At 39.8% G+C, this 16,625-nt stretch overlaps 1 protein-coding gene across 1 annotated transcript; it reads left to right on the top strand.

Moving 5' to 3' along the window:
• LOC109839254 (protein HOTHEAD-like) lies at positions 2,472-5,915 on the top strand. The gene is given in 6 exon segments (XM_020407684.1): positions 2,472-2,475; positions 3,441-3,543; positions 3,545-4,074; positions 4,731-4,883; positions 4,886-5,573; positions 5,665-5,915. Coding segments are annotated over 6 exon segments (1,539 nt in total). The 3' UTR covers positions 5,726-5,915.

The raw sequence follows: 16,625 nt of genomic DNA on the forward strand, positions 1-16,625 counted from the left end.
ATGAAGCCTTTATATAGGCATGAATCAATAGTTGAGATTTACTATCTCCACTGAAGCAACGGCTCTAAAACGGTTCATATCCGACTGTTCAAAATGAATGGTCGAGATTAATTCTCAGACCTGACGGATCAAATCTAATTTTCAAATGTCAAAATGCTTCAAATTCAAATGAGCGGCTAAGATTCAAGCTGTTAAGCTGAATGGCTGGGATTAATCTCAAAAACAACCAAAGCAATGGCTCATATTGAGTGCGTGAAAATGAGGATGCCCCATCAGATCATATTTAATGCAATACGACATGCCATCACTACCTTAGCTGGTAGACAGCAAGCCTCGCCTACAAGCACATGGCTCACTTGCAAGCATGTGGTTCAACTGCCATTATTTGGACCTCGCATGTAGTTACTTGACTCACCCGCAAGCACGTGGCTTGCCTGTCATTGCTTGGATCTCGCCAGCAAACTCAAGCTCTCCTACGATGCTAAGTTTACCTAAACACTTAGCTCGCCAGACTTCATTAAGCTCACCAGAAAAGCTCAACTCAACCAATGATCATTCTTCCTTCAAAGTATTCTAGACCCTATTCAACTTGATTCAGGTTTGGAAACTTAGAAGGGGTTTTTGTAGGAAATAAAAATTTCCTTTATCCCAAAATTTAGAGGTTCGCATGCATGACTTCATCAATGTGCTCAAGATCACATGAACAAAGCTCATTTGCATGTTCGCTTGCATCAGATAAGCTAAGACATGCTCACCTGAATGCTTGACTTCGTAGGCCAAGCGAAGTTTGCCTAAGCAATAGACTTCGCCTAAAAAGAACTGAGCTCACCTGAATGCCCAATTTGATAGCTCGCAAGTTAGCTAAGCTCACCTGAACGCTTAGCGCTTGCTGCACGAATCAAACTCACTTGTAGGAGGTTCGCACGTATGTACTCAGCTCGCCAATAGGGTTTAAGCTCGCCTAAACGCTTAAGGGGTTTGCCTATCGATCTCACCTGTTCGCCCAGCTTGCCTGCAAACTCGCCTGAGCAATTAGCTTGCTTGAAAGCTCGCCTAGCTCGCCTGCTAGCTCACCTGAATGGTTAAAACCACTTCCCATGATTTGAGGGATTTGGGTATAAGTCTCCTCGGCTATATTTATGGGAATAGTCACTTCCCACGGTTTGAGGGAATGGTTATGTTCCTCATCAATTATAAATGTGGGAATGGTCACTTCCCACAATTTAAGGGATTGGCCATGACTCTCCTTAGTTATAAATAGCCATATTCGGTTACATGAAAGGGGAGGAGAGGATTCTTGGATTGATCTTGATTTTAGATCATCTTCGAGATCACATTCTTGGCATCTTGCTGGAACTCTTTTGGTAACCGATCTTTTGGGAGATAAAATAACCGAATTTTGCCACATGAGCATTCGGTTATGATTCCAAGCTTGGGTGGTTGAACTCTTCATCTCAAGCTTCTACCATGCGCTAAAACATGCCCGCAATCTCGTTCAAACCGTCCAAGGGAAGCAAACTCGGTACGAGCATTGAGGGAGGCATCCTATCGCTACTAAAGAACCCACGTTAAATAAGGAGAGATCAAATCAATTCTCTTCGCTTCTATGTAAAAAGTGATTTATTGATTTGTAATACAATTTCAATTAATACAAATTCAGAATCAAGTTTTATGACGTACAACGTAACTTTAAAGTTTTAGCTCTACTTATTTTTATACACCCAAATGATTTTTCTTGCCTATAAGCCCAAAGTTTTACTCTATTCATTTTTAAGCCACTTATATCAATTCTAGGATTTTTTTTATTATAAACACAAAAAATTGCCCGATTTATCTTAAGCTCTCCCAAAAATAAAGTTTTATCCCTATTTGTTTTTAAACAAACCAACTTCTAGATTAATTAGATAATTTCTCCATGAATCGAAAATTTTATCCCTGTTTATTTTTAAACCCACATACGTCCAACTTATATTACTTAAATGCTTCATAAATCTTTTAAACAAACCTCAAAGTTTTACTTCAACTTATTATTATTTTTCATTCCTATAAACAAAAGTTTTACTCTATTCATTTTTCAACCCACTTACTTCAATTCTAGGGTTTTTTTAATCTATGAACACAAAGTTTTACCGCCATTTATTTATTTGAGCTCACCTAAAAATAAAGATTTATCTCTTTTATATGTGGTATGTTTTAAATAAAACACTTAGGTCCCGTTTGGTAAAGGGTTAAGGAAGAGGGGTTAAGGAGAAGGTTTAACATAGTTAACCTACTTGATAGTCCGAATGACTAAATTATTAACATATTATATAAGTTTTGTTTTATTCCTTGTGATTATTTTTAGTGTTTGGGATTAATAATGATTTTGACTAATTTTTTTTATAATTAGAAGGGTTAACTCTTAATCCTTCTAAATAGGAGTATTAGTAAACCCCTTATTTTGATGGGTTAACTGATTTTAATCACTCTAGATGGGTTAGCATAGCCATTTTATATTGTTTATGTTTGGCAAATTATGGAGAATTAACTCACTTTAACCCTTGTATAGATTTTTTGTGTTTGGTGAGTTACGGATGAGTTAAGTCTCCTTAACCTCTCACTTAACAATTTGCCAAACGGTACCTTAGACTATTTATTTCTTCACTTTTTCATAGTAACATTGATTATCATAACAATTGTGGATGGATTTTTTTTTTGCTTGTAAACCCAAAGTTTTATCCTATTTATTTCTAAATTCACATAGTTTCGAAAGTGTTATTTGTCTATAACTCAAAACTTTTATCCACATTTAGTTTTAAACTCACACAATGCCAAAAACAATCTTAGACCTAGTGGATCATTCAGAATTTTTTCTTCGGGGTTGGACAACAAGGGTCAATTTATCTAAAGCTTAAGATATAATATTAACAGCTATAGTATTATTGTTTTTTTGTCATGGATTTTGGATTTTAGTATCGTTTGTGTTTTGGAATTTTGGGTCTTCGGTGTTATAGTTCTGGGTTTTCGGTTTATGGGCCCGTATTTAAATTGATTTTTGAAAATTCAAGAGCTCAAATTGTTACTAATTTGCTTAGTGTTTTTAGATAGCTTGAGCCATGGTTGCAATTTCTGAAGTTTATTGTGGGGTAGATTAAAATGTCACAAGGCTTGATATGTAGTTTGTAAATTTCTAGGATGCAGCTGCACCTTAGATTGTGTTATAAACCCGCCCATGCTTAGACCTAAAATATCTAATTAAATTAATTTTAAACTTAATTCTTATTTGAGAAGTTTAATATACGGTGTGTATTACTATATTTTGGTGTAAATTTCTATACTTTTATAAGTGGTTAGTTGCACGATGTATTTTTAAAGCAAATGTTCAAACTAATGTTGTAGCATCACGCAGGTGAATTTTTCTTGTTATTAACTAAAAATCCCATATTCACATATTCATACAGCATCCTCGCCACCCTACAACTTTATGCAAGATGCAACAGAAGCACCATCAGCATCATACTATAACTACATCATCGTCGAAGGTGGCACCCCGTTGGCCGCTACTCTCTCAAACCTCCAAAGTCGTACTCTTAGAAAGAGGAGGCACTCCTTACGACGACAACAACATAACACATCTCTCGGGCTTCACAGACTCCCTATGTGACACATCCCTAACCTCCGTAGCCCAACAATTTGTTTCCCAAGACGACATCAAGAACGTCCGTCCGCGTGTGCTCAGTGGAGGCATGTGCCTCAATGCCGGATTCTACAGTCGAGCCAGTAGCGATTACGTTAGAAAAGTCGGGTGGGACTTGAGATTGGTGAAGGAGTCGCACGAATGGATTGAGGAGTTGATGGTTCAGGAGCCGGAGTTGAAGCAGTGGAAGTCAGCTATGAGGGATGGGCTAGTGGAGGCGGGGGTGGTGCCAGATAATGGGTTTACAAATGAGCATCTGACAGGGACAAAGATTGGAGGGACGATTTTTGACCAGGATGGGCACAGGCTTACCGCTGCAGATTTACTAGCACAAGCAGAGTCAAAACAGATTACGATTTTCTTGTGGGCTACGGTTTATAAGATCTTGTTCAAACGAGGTTAGTAATTTATTTTTCTAGTAATTATCAAATAGTTTGATAATTATTCCTATGACTATTTTTTTTTTTAAATTTGACTCCAGAGGAAGTAATTGAATAATTCCTTACTTAATTTGATCATATTGATCAAATATGAGAATGGAGATACTTGATTCAGTTGTTTATTAGTGTCTATTTGTTTATTTAATTATCCATATTTCATATTAGTAAATACATTATGTTTATTTCTTAAACTTTGAGGGTTAATAAAGATTATTTTTAGAGTATAAAATAGTAACTATCAACCTCACCTGGTGCAGTTACGGGATCCTTTGACTTAGTGTCTGATCACCTACAGAGTTTAGGTTTCTATCCATAAAAGATCTCTCAATTTGCGGGGCCTGTTAGAGTGTAGGATTAATATGTTTTACTACTCGATGCATGTCTGAAACGTTTGAATTTAGATATGAAAATATAAATAGGGATTCAGATTCAAATTTGAATTTGAGAATGTTAGGGAAATGCAATACAAACACCTCATTAACTAATCCGATTTCAGCAATAGTCATAACCTTGAATAAATTTCTCAGTCATTAAGTTGAAAAATTAGAGAAACCATTCTGTATCTTTGATTCACCACTAGTAAATCATCCAATAACTCTTAATTGTTCACACAGGCCAACAAAGACCAATAGCCTATGGTGTTCTATTCAAGGACTCAACAGGAGAAACTCACAAAGCATACCTAAAGAACAGCCCAAACAACAAAATCATTATATCGGCTGGAGCACTCGGCAGCCCTCAGCTACTAATGCTTAGCAGTATCGGCCCTCTGACCATCTTCAATCTCTATGCATTGAGATTGTCATGGATCAACCCTTAGTAGGCAAAAACATGGCCGATAATCCCATGAACGCCATTTATGTTCCCTCTCCTACACCTGTTGAGCTCTCTCTTGTTCAGCCTGTTGGAATCACTGTCTTTAGTAGCTACATCGAGTCCATCAATGGCTACAAATACTTCATTTGTCCACCGAGCGGTTTGTCAAGATCAGGCTTCATAGCCGAAAAGGTCGCAGACCCTATTTCTTTAGTATATCTTAAGCTTGTAAATACAGATCTAGCTCACAATCCAGAGGTTACCTTTAACTACTTTCAAGAACCACAGGACATTCAGACTTGTGTTAAAGGTCTGAAGACTATTGTTCGTGTGATACAATCTGAATCGTTCTCCAAGTTTCGGTATCCTGATGCGACATTTGATTCTTTACTCAGCAAGACTTTGCAGTATTTGGATATCAAGAAATCAAATAGACTTGGAAACTATAAAATATCAGTTGAACAATTTAGCAAGGGTACTGTGATGACGATGTGGCATTATTATGGAGGTTGCCAGGTTGGGCAGGTTGTGGATCGCGATTACAGGGTTCTTGGTGTTGATGCGCCTAGGGTTCTTGATGGCTCCACGTTCAATTCATCTCCTGGAACAAATCCACAGGCTACTATTCTAATGCTTGGAAGGTATCTTTCTTGAATTGCAATTTTTGGACTTAATTTTCTTCAGTATTTCGTTTCACTGCAGAGTTAAACTGAAAGTTGGTGATTTTGTCAGGTACATGGCGGTTAAGATTCAACAGGAGAGGCTTAATATGAAAGAGCATGTTAGCATATAATCTTCTTGGGGAAGAGAATTATTGTGGGACTGCAATAGCAACATATTGAAAGCACTATAATTTCTTCAAAAAACTAATGAAGTAAGCATTTAAAATGTAGGCGATAAATAATATTGTTGAAGAATTGAAGTGCTTCAAGAATTTAAATAAAACTTAAAATAAGGGAGTTGTAACTCCAGTTCAATCAATATATGTCACACTTTGATTAGGCTACCATGATTCATGGATTCTTAATTTTCATTATTTGGTTGTGTATCTTTAGAATCTCATTTCTCAAATACAGTCGGCCATTTTGAGAGCAGCAAGGAACTTGGCCCATTTTGAGAGTTAATGCTAAAGCTAATGCTGATGGGAGGAGAGTTTGAGGCCCAAACTGTACTATGGCACCTAAGGAGGAAGTTGCAGATTAGTTTGTCCTCTGAATCTGAGGAGAAAACCCTGCTTGAGACCTAATCTTCAAGAGGGTTTATTCTTAAAACCCCCAATGCTAATGATTGTTGGCTTATGATTTTTATGATAAAAATTTTAATAAGAATTTTAAAGATAAGATAGGCTTTGGTCGAGCAAGTTAAGGTACTTAGATGAGCTTGTGAATAAGTTTTTCAAAAGTTGAGGAATCCCAAAGGTTGGAGAAAGGAAGGCGACAAGAGGTGCAATGAGGTAGTTGATGGTCATACTTTTTCGGTGTCCAACTGTAGCATTGTCGAGAGAGATAATTGAAAAGTTTTTTAGCGTGACGCCTGCCAACTGTAGCATTGTCGAGAGAGATAATTGAAAAGTTTTTTTAGCGTGAAGCCTGATGTGGATTGTGCACCAGTAGACAGGGATATTAATTGTACCCGACTTTAGTTCAGTAAGAACTGTCTCCGAAGCACGCTAGTGATTTTTTTTATTCCATAATTAGTTGCGTATCAGAAAATTCAAGCGAGCGTCGGCGAGCGCTTAAAAAATCTTGATGGTCATTGGTCAAGAGTGATCCTAATTTTCGTAGTGTTCACGCTTTGGAGAGGGCTTCATGTGCGTGTGTGGCAGTTGATTTTGGTTATATCAAGGGGTTTTCTCATGATGTGAGCAAAAGGGCAGCAACGATGCGGATTTGCCATCAAAATAATCGTAAAGGATACCATATGCGTGTTAAAATTAGTTTTTTTCGTTTCAATTGGGCAACGAGACTTCGTACCACTGCACAAGATTGGTCGGAAACTTGGCGATGACCTACGCTCGAGATCGCTGAGTTGAATGCCACTAAAAGATATAACCAAAATCAACTGCCACACACGCACATGAAGCCCTCTCCAAAGCGTGAACACTACGAAAATTAGGATCACTCTTGACTAATGACCATCTAGATTTTTGAAGTGCTCGCCGACGCTCGCTTGAATTTTCTGATACGCAACTAATTATGGAATAAAAAAAATCACTAGCGAGCTTCGGAGACATTTCTTACTGAATGAAAGTCGAGTACAATATCCATGTCTACTGGTACAGAATAATCCACATCACGCTTCTTGCTAAAAACTTTTCAATTATCTCTCTCATTAATGCTACATGTCTCAGAAGACGTGGAAAGAATACAACCAATGGACACACCCGTACCATATTAAATTATTAATTATATCTATTCTCTCCATATGAAGAAAGAAATGAAGTTGCTCATTTCTATTTTTCTCTATAGAGCCCTTGCTCGAGTATTAATTTCGTCAAATCTCCGCTGAAAATGAGTGCAAGATCAAGGCTTTGGGGATTGCTTTTGGCAACTCTTACGTGGTTTATGTGCTTCCATGGCTTAAGTTGCTTGGAGAAAGGTAGCCCTGGACTTTTCTTATAATTAGATTATATCTAGTTAGATAATTTTATCCAGGAGCTTTATTTGGTTTATATTCTTCTCTTGTTTCTGGGTAAATTACACTAGACCCTCAAGGACTTTTGGCATTTCGCAGCAAACCGCCAACAACTTCTAAAATCACAGTAAACTCTCAATAACTATTGAATGGTAGAAAACTACCAATAAGTTTCCACATTTTATAGTTAATCTCCATGACTGCATCTGTTCACATTTAGAATCTAAACTTGTCGACAATGCAAAGTGGGGACTAACGCTACTATATATGGGGCTTATCTGCAAAATGGTGAAACTTGTTGGGGTTTTTTTTGTATCTTCAATAATTGTTGGGATTTTTGTGAAACTTAACGTTTGTTTTCTTGGGAAGAACCAGTAGGTTCGTAATGCAATAGTGAGAGTTTAATCTTTAAAAGAAAAACTAATAGATATATTAGTGAGACCAGTGAATTTGAATCCCTTCCGTACGACTATGACGATGAAGCGATTATTTCCTCAACTATAATCGTCTAATAATACCTTGATACGTAGTGGATCATAAATGTGATGTATTATTTATGTATAAAATTGTTGACAACAGCTGTAATTATTTTTATCACAACTATATATTATTTATTAAATGATTATAATTATATTAAGTATTTCCGTTTTATCATATCCCATGTATTGCGCCGATTCTCATTTTTCACTTAATATATTCACAAGTCATTAACTACAAAATAGACAGCTACCTTTAAAAGCAGTGGTCATTCCGTTTCTTTTTGATAGTGAAGAGAATCAAAATTAATTAAATTTAAAGCTTTTATAAGAAAATTTCATTCATTAATAGACAAAGTAGAAATTTGGATCCTATCATACATTATAACAGTATTTTTTAATGGCAGTCATTTTTTGTTCAATGGATTGTCCTAACCTTTTTAATCGTACTATGTTTCCAATTTCCACTCAAGATGGGTCATAACTATCAACTAAAAAAAATAAACAATTATAATGATAATTGTTTGTCTATACCAGTTCTAGCAGTTGCCAGAGAATTCAAATTTAATAATCATACATTTAATCATACATTTAAACTGACCAAACTCATCAATAGTATATTTTACCAAAACTAAGAAAATATGAAAAAAAAAGAAAAAAAAGAAAACAAATATGTGGATCCAAAAATATTTTCTACCTCAAATTTATTGGACCAACTATCATACAAGGTGCATCAGGTGTCATTTTTTTGTAATTTATTCAAGAAAAATGGCTAACAAAGGGATATTTCAGTTGTATCATAACCCATTCCATGGTTTTGATTCGGACAGTAATTTCTTCTATTTGGTTTATCATTGTTTATCATTACATTTTATACTTTATACTAAACTTAATGGGAAATGAGAAAGTATTTAGCCAAGTATGCATTGTAGGCGTCTAAAAATGCCTATAGGTGTCCGCACGCAGTTCGAGATGAAGAAAAGACGATGAACGTCATCATCCGAGTCAAGAAGGATTATCCGAGTAGCCCGCGCTTCTTGGTCAACCCCAAAGTGCCCGACGGGCTTGTCGGTCAGCTCCAAGTGCCCGCCGCGCTTGTCGGTCAGTTCCAAATATCGTAAAGAAGCTAATGAGCACATGAAGCAAGTTAGCAAAACGTACAAGTTAACAAGACAACCAGATACGTAAAACGATAGGAAGTACAAGTACTGGAAAATCATAAAATGCTAAAAAAGCTTAGCCAATGCCAATTCACCAGCACCAATGTGGGACAACGGTAGCTGTCCCGCACCAGCGAGGGTCAGCGGAGGCTGACGACAGCCGTCAGCAACAGCCGACCTGCGTCAGCGCGGGTTAGTCATTACTGACAAGCGCAGTCTTGATTCTCAAACGCTTTTTTTACAGATTTGTTTGCTGTTTTCTCAAGATTTGTTCGTTCCAGAGCATCTTAACTGATTGGATATCATCCACAAACATGGTTAGGCCGTTGTCAACTAAAGATATGACCAAATCTCTCATTCTTATCCAAATACCCCGCATCCGAAGCCATATAAATACAAGCCTAGGGTCTTCTTCCAGAGGAGGCAAATGATTATCAAGACGAGGACGTGCTGCCGAACTTCAGAGCTAAGAACCACGAATTTCAGCAAGGGCTAGCGAGATCCCGACAAACTTCGGCATAAAGAAGAAGTATTTCGAAGGATCTGAAGCCCGTTTCCACATTTCCTTGAGATTAGACTTGGTCTTAATCTCGAGAAGAGTACTGATTTCGTTTGGTCGATATTAGTACTTCAGTGAATACTTCGTTGGTGAAGTAGGAGCTCTGACCAATTATTCTGTCAACCGGATCCAATCCGTAGGTGGTCCACGGATAAACCCCGGCACAGGCAAAGATCCCACGCAAACAACAATAGGCAATAAACGTTCTCTGCTATGTGTTGTTTGAAGGAGATTATAATTTTCCTTATTTTTTTATTGTGCAAGATCTTATAAAAAGATCGTTTTTTTAGACTTATTATAACGACTAAAGTTGTAATGAGTTATACAATAAAGTAAATAATTTTCGACCCAAACATGCTGGCGACTACAGTGGGAGCCAATAGCCTTTCTACGAAGGCTGATGTGTCGTAACCTCGGATCCGGATCCTGGTTAATGTAGAGGTCGAGTACGAGTTTGACCAGGCCAAGTTCGAGAAATATCTGTCATCCTCCTCCTCCAGATCCTTTGTTTCTCGTAAACGCAAGAAGATCAATGCCCCCGTTACTACTACAATCACGCCTTGTAACATCCTTCCGGTCTCCAACGACGTCGGATCTGCAAATCTGGACTCCTTCTCAATCAAGGAGATAGCCGCTAGAGACGTGCCTACTTTATCGAAAAGAGCTTACCAAAGACAGCGCCAACGCCTTGCGCGCCAATTCACTAAGGCTTTGGAACCTGTAGATGGGGTCCGTTACGAAGCGGATCTGAAATTTAAGAAGCGTCGAGCACTCCGACAGCTGACGAATGACCAACTCTACAAGTCCTCAACGAATAAATAGATCCAAGTCAAAAGGACCCATTTGACCTTTAAGGAATGCATCCAAAAGTACCGCGTACTACTTGCGCACGCGTGAATTCTTGTGCAAAAGGCACAAAAGATGCAGAAGAAGGACATAGTCAAGAAACAACCAAGGCTCGTCAAACTTGGAGGCCAAATTCCGAAACAATGGCCAAAAAGTTATAAAAATGTGAGTCACACCCAGGTGAACCAGCTAGCCGCGCGGGTCACCCCGAGGTGACCCGCCCAACCGCGGGTCACCAAGTCTTGACCCGCGCTAGGACCGAGACAGGAGACACTCTGCACCTATTTTTCTGATTTCGTCGAGTTTTGCCCATACGTTGATTGATCCGAAACTTCCAGTGAAGCCACTTGGTAGTGTGAACTCATCCGAAGGCAAGAAAGCAATGGTGGATCGTCTGGGTCCTTTGTACAAGGATCAAGGAAAAGTTTTGATCAAAGAGCGCTTGGGTCCGGAGACTGAACCCTGAGCAACTCATCAAGCTGGGGGTCGTACTCGCCCTTACAACAAGTTTGAGCCTTCTTGTATAGAGGAAAGTCCCACAACTGACCACCTCAGACTGTGTGTCGAAGTCTGAGAGCCCGTTGAGGTCCCATGCTCATGAATGCGTAGCTCAAAACGTGTGACTCTTAAGAGCGCTAACAAGATGTCGAACCCCCAGAAGGAAACGTTTTTGTTTGACGGCGATGACGTTATACCTGAAAAGTTGTGCCAACACACAATAGGTTGCTCCGGTAATTATGTCAATGAGTTGTACTATCGAGATGTGGGTACGAATAAATCTCGAAAGAGAGATACCAGGGAGATAGACTTTCATTGTCCATGTGCCAAACTCATCGGAGCAGTATTATCAACGTGTAGCTACCCCAAGACCACTCCACAAAAGGTCTCGGTATTCCAAAGGCCTTCCTCTGAAGCATTGAAAACCAAGCCAAGGCATTTCCGCAAGAAACGATCAGCTGTTCAAGATGACAAACTTTCAGAACTCATAATTAACATGGTTGATAAAAGAAAGTCGACTCAACCTTCTAGTTTTGACCCTTTCATGTCGCATCGTCTAACCTGGTTACGATCGAGAACCATTAGACAAAGGGATTATCAGAGAATGCAAAGGGGATTATCCTTGGATGATGAAGCATCAGATGCTAACTCTACAATCGCTTCTGACAATACGGTATCCAGCCTAGGACAATCCCGCGACGTACTTATGATCAACACTGAAAAAATGGCCAAAATCATCGATGATGCTTTAGCTAAGCAAAAAAATAACTTCAAGTTAGAACTGGAAATGGCCATGATGCGGATTAAGGAAGAGCATGACCAACAGATTCGGGCTCTGTCCAATCAACTTGGTGAATCCACTGTCGCAACATTACTAACCAACCAGATAGCAATTCAGATGTAGACGAACACCTCGATGAAGACAACCCTTCGGCTGACCAAAACACTGGGGGTGGTCCTACTGAAGACAATAACGCTGGGGGTGGTCCACCAAAGATGACAATACCGAGGGTGGTCGCGTTGTTCCTCTTAGAAATCGTCCAAAGCATGATACAAATAAGGACGAGAAGATGAAAGACCTTGAGAGCAAAATCAATGCTCTGATGTCTGCTCGAGAGGTAAAGAAAACCGATATTCCGTGTCCCTATCTAAGAGAGTGGGAGTCAATCTCGTATCCCGTGAAGTTCAACCTAATCAACTTCACGCCGTTCGACGGGAAGGGCTCCCCTACTCAACACTTGATTTATTTTAAGTCCTACTTGGGAGTGATCTCTGGCAATGAGCCTTTAATGGTCCGGTCATTCGTTGTCACCCTTCGCGGGCCTGCCTTCGATTGGTACCGTCATCTTAAGTCTAGGAGCATTAACATCTAGGACGATATAGAAAGCTCATTCCTCGATAATTTCTTTGATGATAATGCCGAGGTATCCATCAGAACACTCTTCGAGGAGAAATAGGAAGACGAAGATATGGTCGATGACTTTATCAAGCGCTTCTGAAATAAGGTGATGAATAATCGAGATCCAGTCATAGAGGACTTTATCCTCCAAACGTGTCATAACAACTATCCATTAATATTTTGGAAGTTGTGGGAGTATCACTGTCCAACACATGGAAAGAGTTGAAGGTGCGCGGAGAGCAGGCCGAACGGTTCCTCAGAAGGAAGAAAGCCGAAAGAAGCTAACCGACGGCTAACCTTCCGAACTTAAGCTTCATCTCCCGTGGTAAGGGGAAGGTACCTGCAGCAGTTTTTGATGATAATCAAACGTCCCAACAACAACCCTAAAGATAGCAAAAGACTTTGAATCTGAGACTCCAAAATGAGTACTCCTTTAAGGACGAAGATGTTCCAGCCATTTTTGAATCCCTCCTTGAGAACAACAAGATCAAGCTATCACTTATCGTAAATTAGGAGGAAGCTGACAATACTTTTGATCCAAAGTACTGTGCGTACCATAGGAGGATCCTTCATCCCACTAAGGCTTGCTTCGATCTCAAAAATAGCATCCAAACCTTGGTTAAAGCTGGCATCATAACACTAACTGAAGCCGAATGAGAACGGCGAACACTCCGAGGAGTACATGAGTATAAACTAATTATCCACACTCCAACTGGTGCATGAGTCTAAACTACTCCTCATTACTCCAACGTCTCAAGAGCCTAAACTATGTACACTCCAAAGAGTATACGACTATAAACTGCTTCTGAATCCTCTAATGAGTATAAGAGGTTAAACTGCTTTTTTTTAACGGGAAGTTCCTAGAGAATTCTATACATAATAATCTTAAGGATAACCCGATCAAGCAACTAACTACTATAGGTGGTAAAAATTACCTTTGCAGATATGCCTAAAATCCGCCTGCGTATTCGAGTCGCCCGCACGACTTGAAAATTGGGCTCACCCATGTGGTTGACTCGCCAGCACGAGCCAAGACCACGTGATCACCCAATTCGCCTACATCTGGGCAATCCGCCAGGCGATCAGAAACCCGCCTGCAAACATGACTTGCCCGTGCGAGTTAAGTTTACTCAAGAGCTGAACTCACCTGCGTGCCCAGACGATCAGTCAGGCGATCGGTAAACTCGCCAGACTCCCCAGAGTACCTGGCAGCCGTCATATCACGTACAAGGATAGGCCTTTCCATTTCCCACAATATGAAGGGAAGGAGCACAGTACTCCGAGCCCATCAAGTGGCCATCTACAGTACGAGCGACCAATCGAATCCACGATGTCGCTACACTCACCTGCACGCTTGACTCGTCCGCATGAGTTAGGTTTACTCAAGAGCTGAACTCACCTGCATAAGTCAAGAGCCAAATTCGTTCGCAATCAACAAACTCACCAGAGTACCTGGCAGCCGCTACATCATGTACAGGGATGGAACTTCCTATTCCCATGACGAGAGGGAGAGAAGTACAGTGCTCCGAGCCCATCAAGCGGTCGCCCATGGTACAAATGAGAAGCATGGCATCTCCCAATAGTACATGGTCACATCCAATGATTCAAGGGAGCGACCACACCATCTCTCCTCTATTTAAGGGCCTCCCTGGCTACAGGAGAGAGGTTCATAGTTAATTGATTAATTCAATCAGTTAGCTGGACCATTAGCTCTCAACTCTCGACTGAGTTATCTGTATTGACTTCAGAAACCTCAATGTTGCTTGCCCAAAGGACGAGTTTCCTCTTCCCATCACGAACGTCATCATTGATAACACATGCAGATTTTAGAGGATGTCCTTTATGGATGGGTTTTTAGGGTATAATCAAATCAAGATGCACTCTGATGATGAAAAACACACCTCATTCAGGACTCAAATGGGGTGTACTACTACACGGTCATGCCTTTCGGACTCAAAAATGCTGGTGCAACGTATCAACACGACATGAGCATAATTTTTTGAGACTATCTGTAAAAGATAGTCGAATGCTATGTGAACGACCTGGTCATAAAAAGTCGTAGCGAAGATGACCATCTCTAAGACCTGAGGGTGATGTTCAAACTCATGCGATCTCATCAACTTAAGATGAATCCTACGAAGTCATTCTTAGGGATGTCCAGTGGTAAATTCCTTAGATTCGTAATCATAACAAAGAGAATCTGAATCAACCCGGATAAGGTACAATCTATCCAAAAGCTTCAGCCGTCCCGGAATCTCAAGGAATTAAGGGGTCTCCAGGGACGATTGGCTTACATCCGGAGGTTCATTTTAAATCTTTAGGACAAATATTAACCCTTCTCCAAACTAATGAAGAAGGGTATCTCCTAGTCTGAGGAATTTTATCTCGAAGCCTAAGTAGGGATAAGTAAACGCCTAACACGCGTTGTCGGTTTAGTCTTTTACCTAGTGAAGAAGATACTAGAATCTAAATCTGGGGAATTTTATCCTGAATCCTAAGTAGGGATAAGTCAATGCCTAACACGCATTACCGGTTTAGTCTTTTGCCGAGTAAAAAAGATACCAGAGTCCAAGTCTGAGAACTTTTATCCCGAATCCTAAGAAAGGATAAGTCAACGCCTAACACGTGTTATCGGTTAGTCTATACCCATAAGAAAGACGAAGTCTACGTATTGAATATTATGGCGCTAAGAGAGAACTTTTTTAGCACAATGTCACATGCAAAACGGACTTAAACAATTCGCTTGCTAGCCCGACTCAAACGGTAGTCGGTAAAGGCACATCAAATTCATTGATGGCTGAGGATTTGCCAAAAATTCTAAGTTTACGTCGAACACACATCTCCGGGTAGTCTATTCCTGTGAGAAAAACAAAGTCTACGTATTCAATATCGTAGCACTAAGAGCGTTAACTCTCTTAGTATAACGTTACATGCAGAACAGACTTAAACAATCCGCTTGTTAGCCCGACTCAAATGGTAGTTGGTAAAGGCTCATCAAACTCGTTGATGGCTGAGAGTTTGCCAAAAATCCTATAAATACAAGAGTCATTAATGCACCAGCTCCATTAGTCGGTCTCGTGACTTGAGGATCCAACAACTTCAGGAGAAAATCCATACATGCAGATGAATCAGCTTTAACAGTTGGTCCTGCAACTCCATAGTTGGGACCGCCACACTCTAATACCTTAAGAGCTTAAACTATGTATACTCCAGCAAACGACGAGTATAAACTATGTTAATGACGATAATGTGTTATAGTAAAGGTTAACACCGGTCAACGCATCGACAATTTCACCAAAATAAGGCTAAGGAAAATTTCTGAATTAAAGGATGATTCCAAGGAGTTTAATTGTAATTCAGACATGAATCCCGAACAAAGACGGTCAGTTCAACATCAACTTAATGACAAGAGTTAAGTTCAAATGCTTATACACGAACTTCGGTTCAAGATTTTGACAACGGTCAGGAGATAAATGTAGCGTCGGAAAAACTTTATCTATTCGACAAAATACTGAGTATTGAAGATTGAAGAAGTCAAGAATTGAAGCCATTCATAAGTCCTTCTATGCGATCTCCTCAATAAAATACTGAAGAAATTGAAAACAAGACATGTCTTATCCAAAGCATTCCAGACTCCTCTATAAAAGAATGAGCCTAAAATACTTTGGAGGGGGTATCTGTAGGCGTCTAAAAATACCTATAGGTGTTCGCGTGTAGTTCGAGATAAAGAGAAGACAATGAACGCCATCATCCGAGTTAAGAAAGATTATCCGAGTGGCCCGCGCTTCTCGATCAGCCCCAAAGTGCCTAACGAGCTTGTCAGGTCAGCTCTAAAGTGCCCGATGGGCTTGTCGGTCAGCACCAAGTGCCCACCACGCTTATCGGTCAGCTCCAAATATCATAAAGAAGCTAACGAGCGTGTAAAGAAAGTTAGCAAAACGTACAAGTCAATAAGATAACCAGATACATAAAATGACAGAAAGTACAAGTACTAAAAAATCACAAAATGTTAAAAAAGCTTAGCCAAGGCCAATTCACCCGCACCAATGCGGGACAACGATAGCTGACTCGCACCAGCGAGAGTCAACGAAGCTGACGATGGCCGACCCGCGCTAGCACGG

The sequence above is a fragment of the Asparagus officinalis genome, chromosome 4, assembly GCF_001876935.1.
Source record: "Asparagus officinalis chromosome 4, Aspof.V1, whole genome shotgun sequence".
In the NCBI taxonomy this organism is placed as follows: Eukaryota; Viridiplantae; Streptophyta; class Magnoliopsida; order Asparagales; family Asparagaceae; genus Asparagus; species Asparagus officinalis.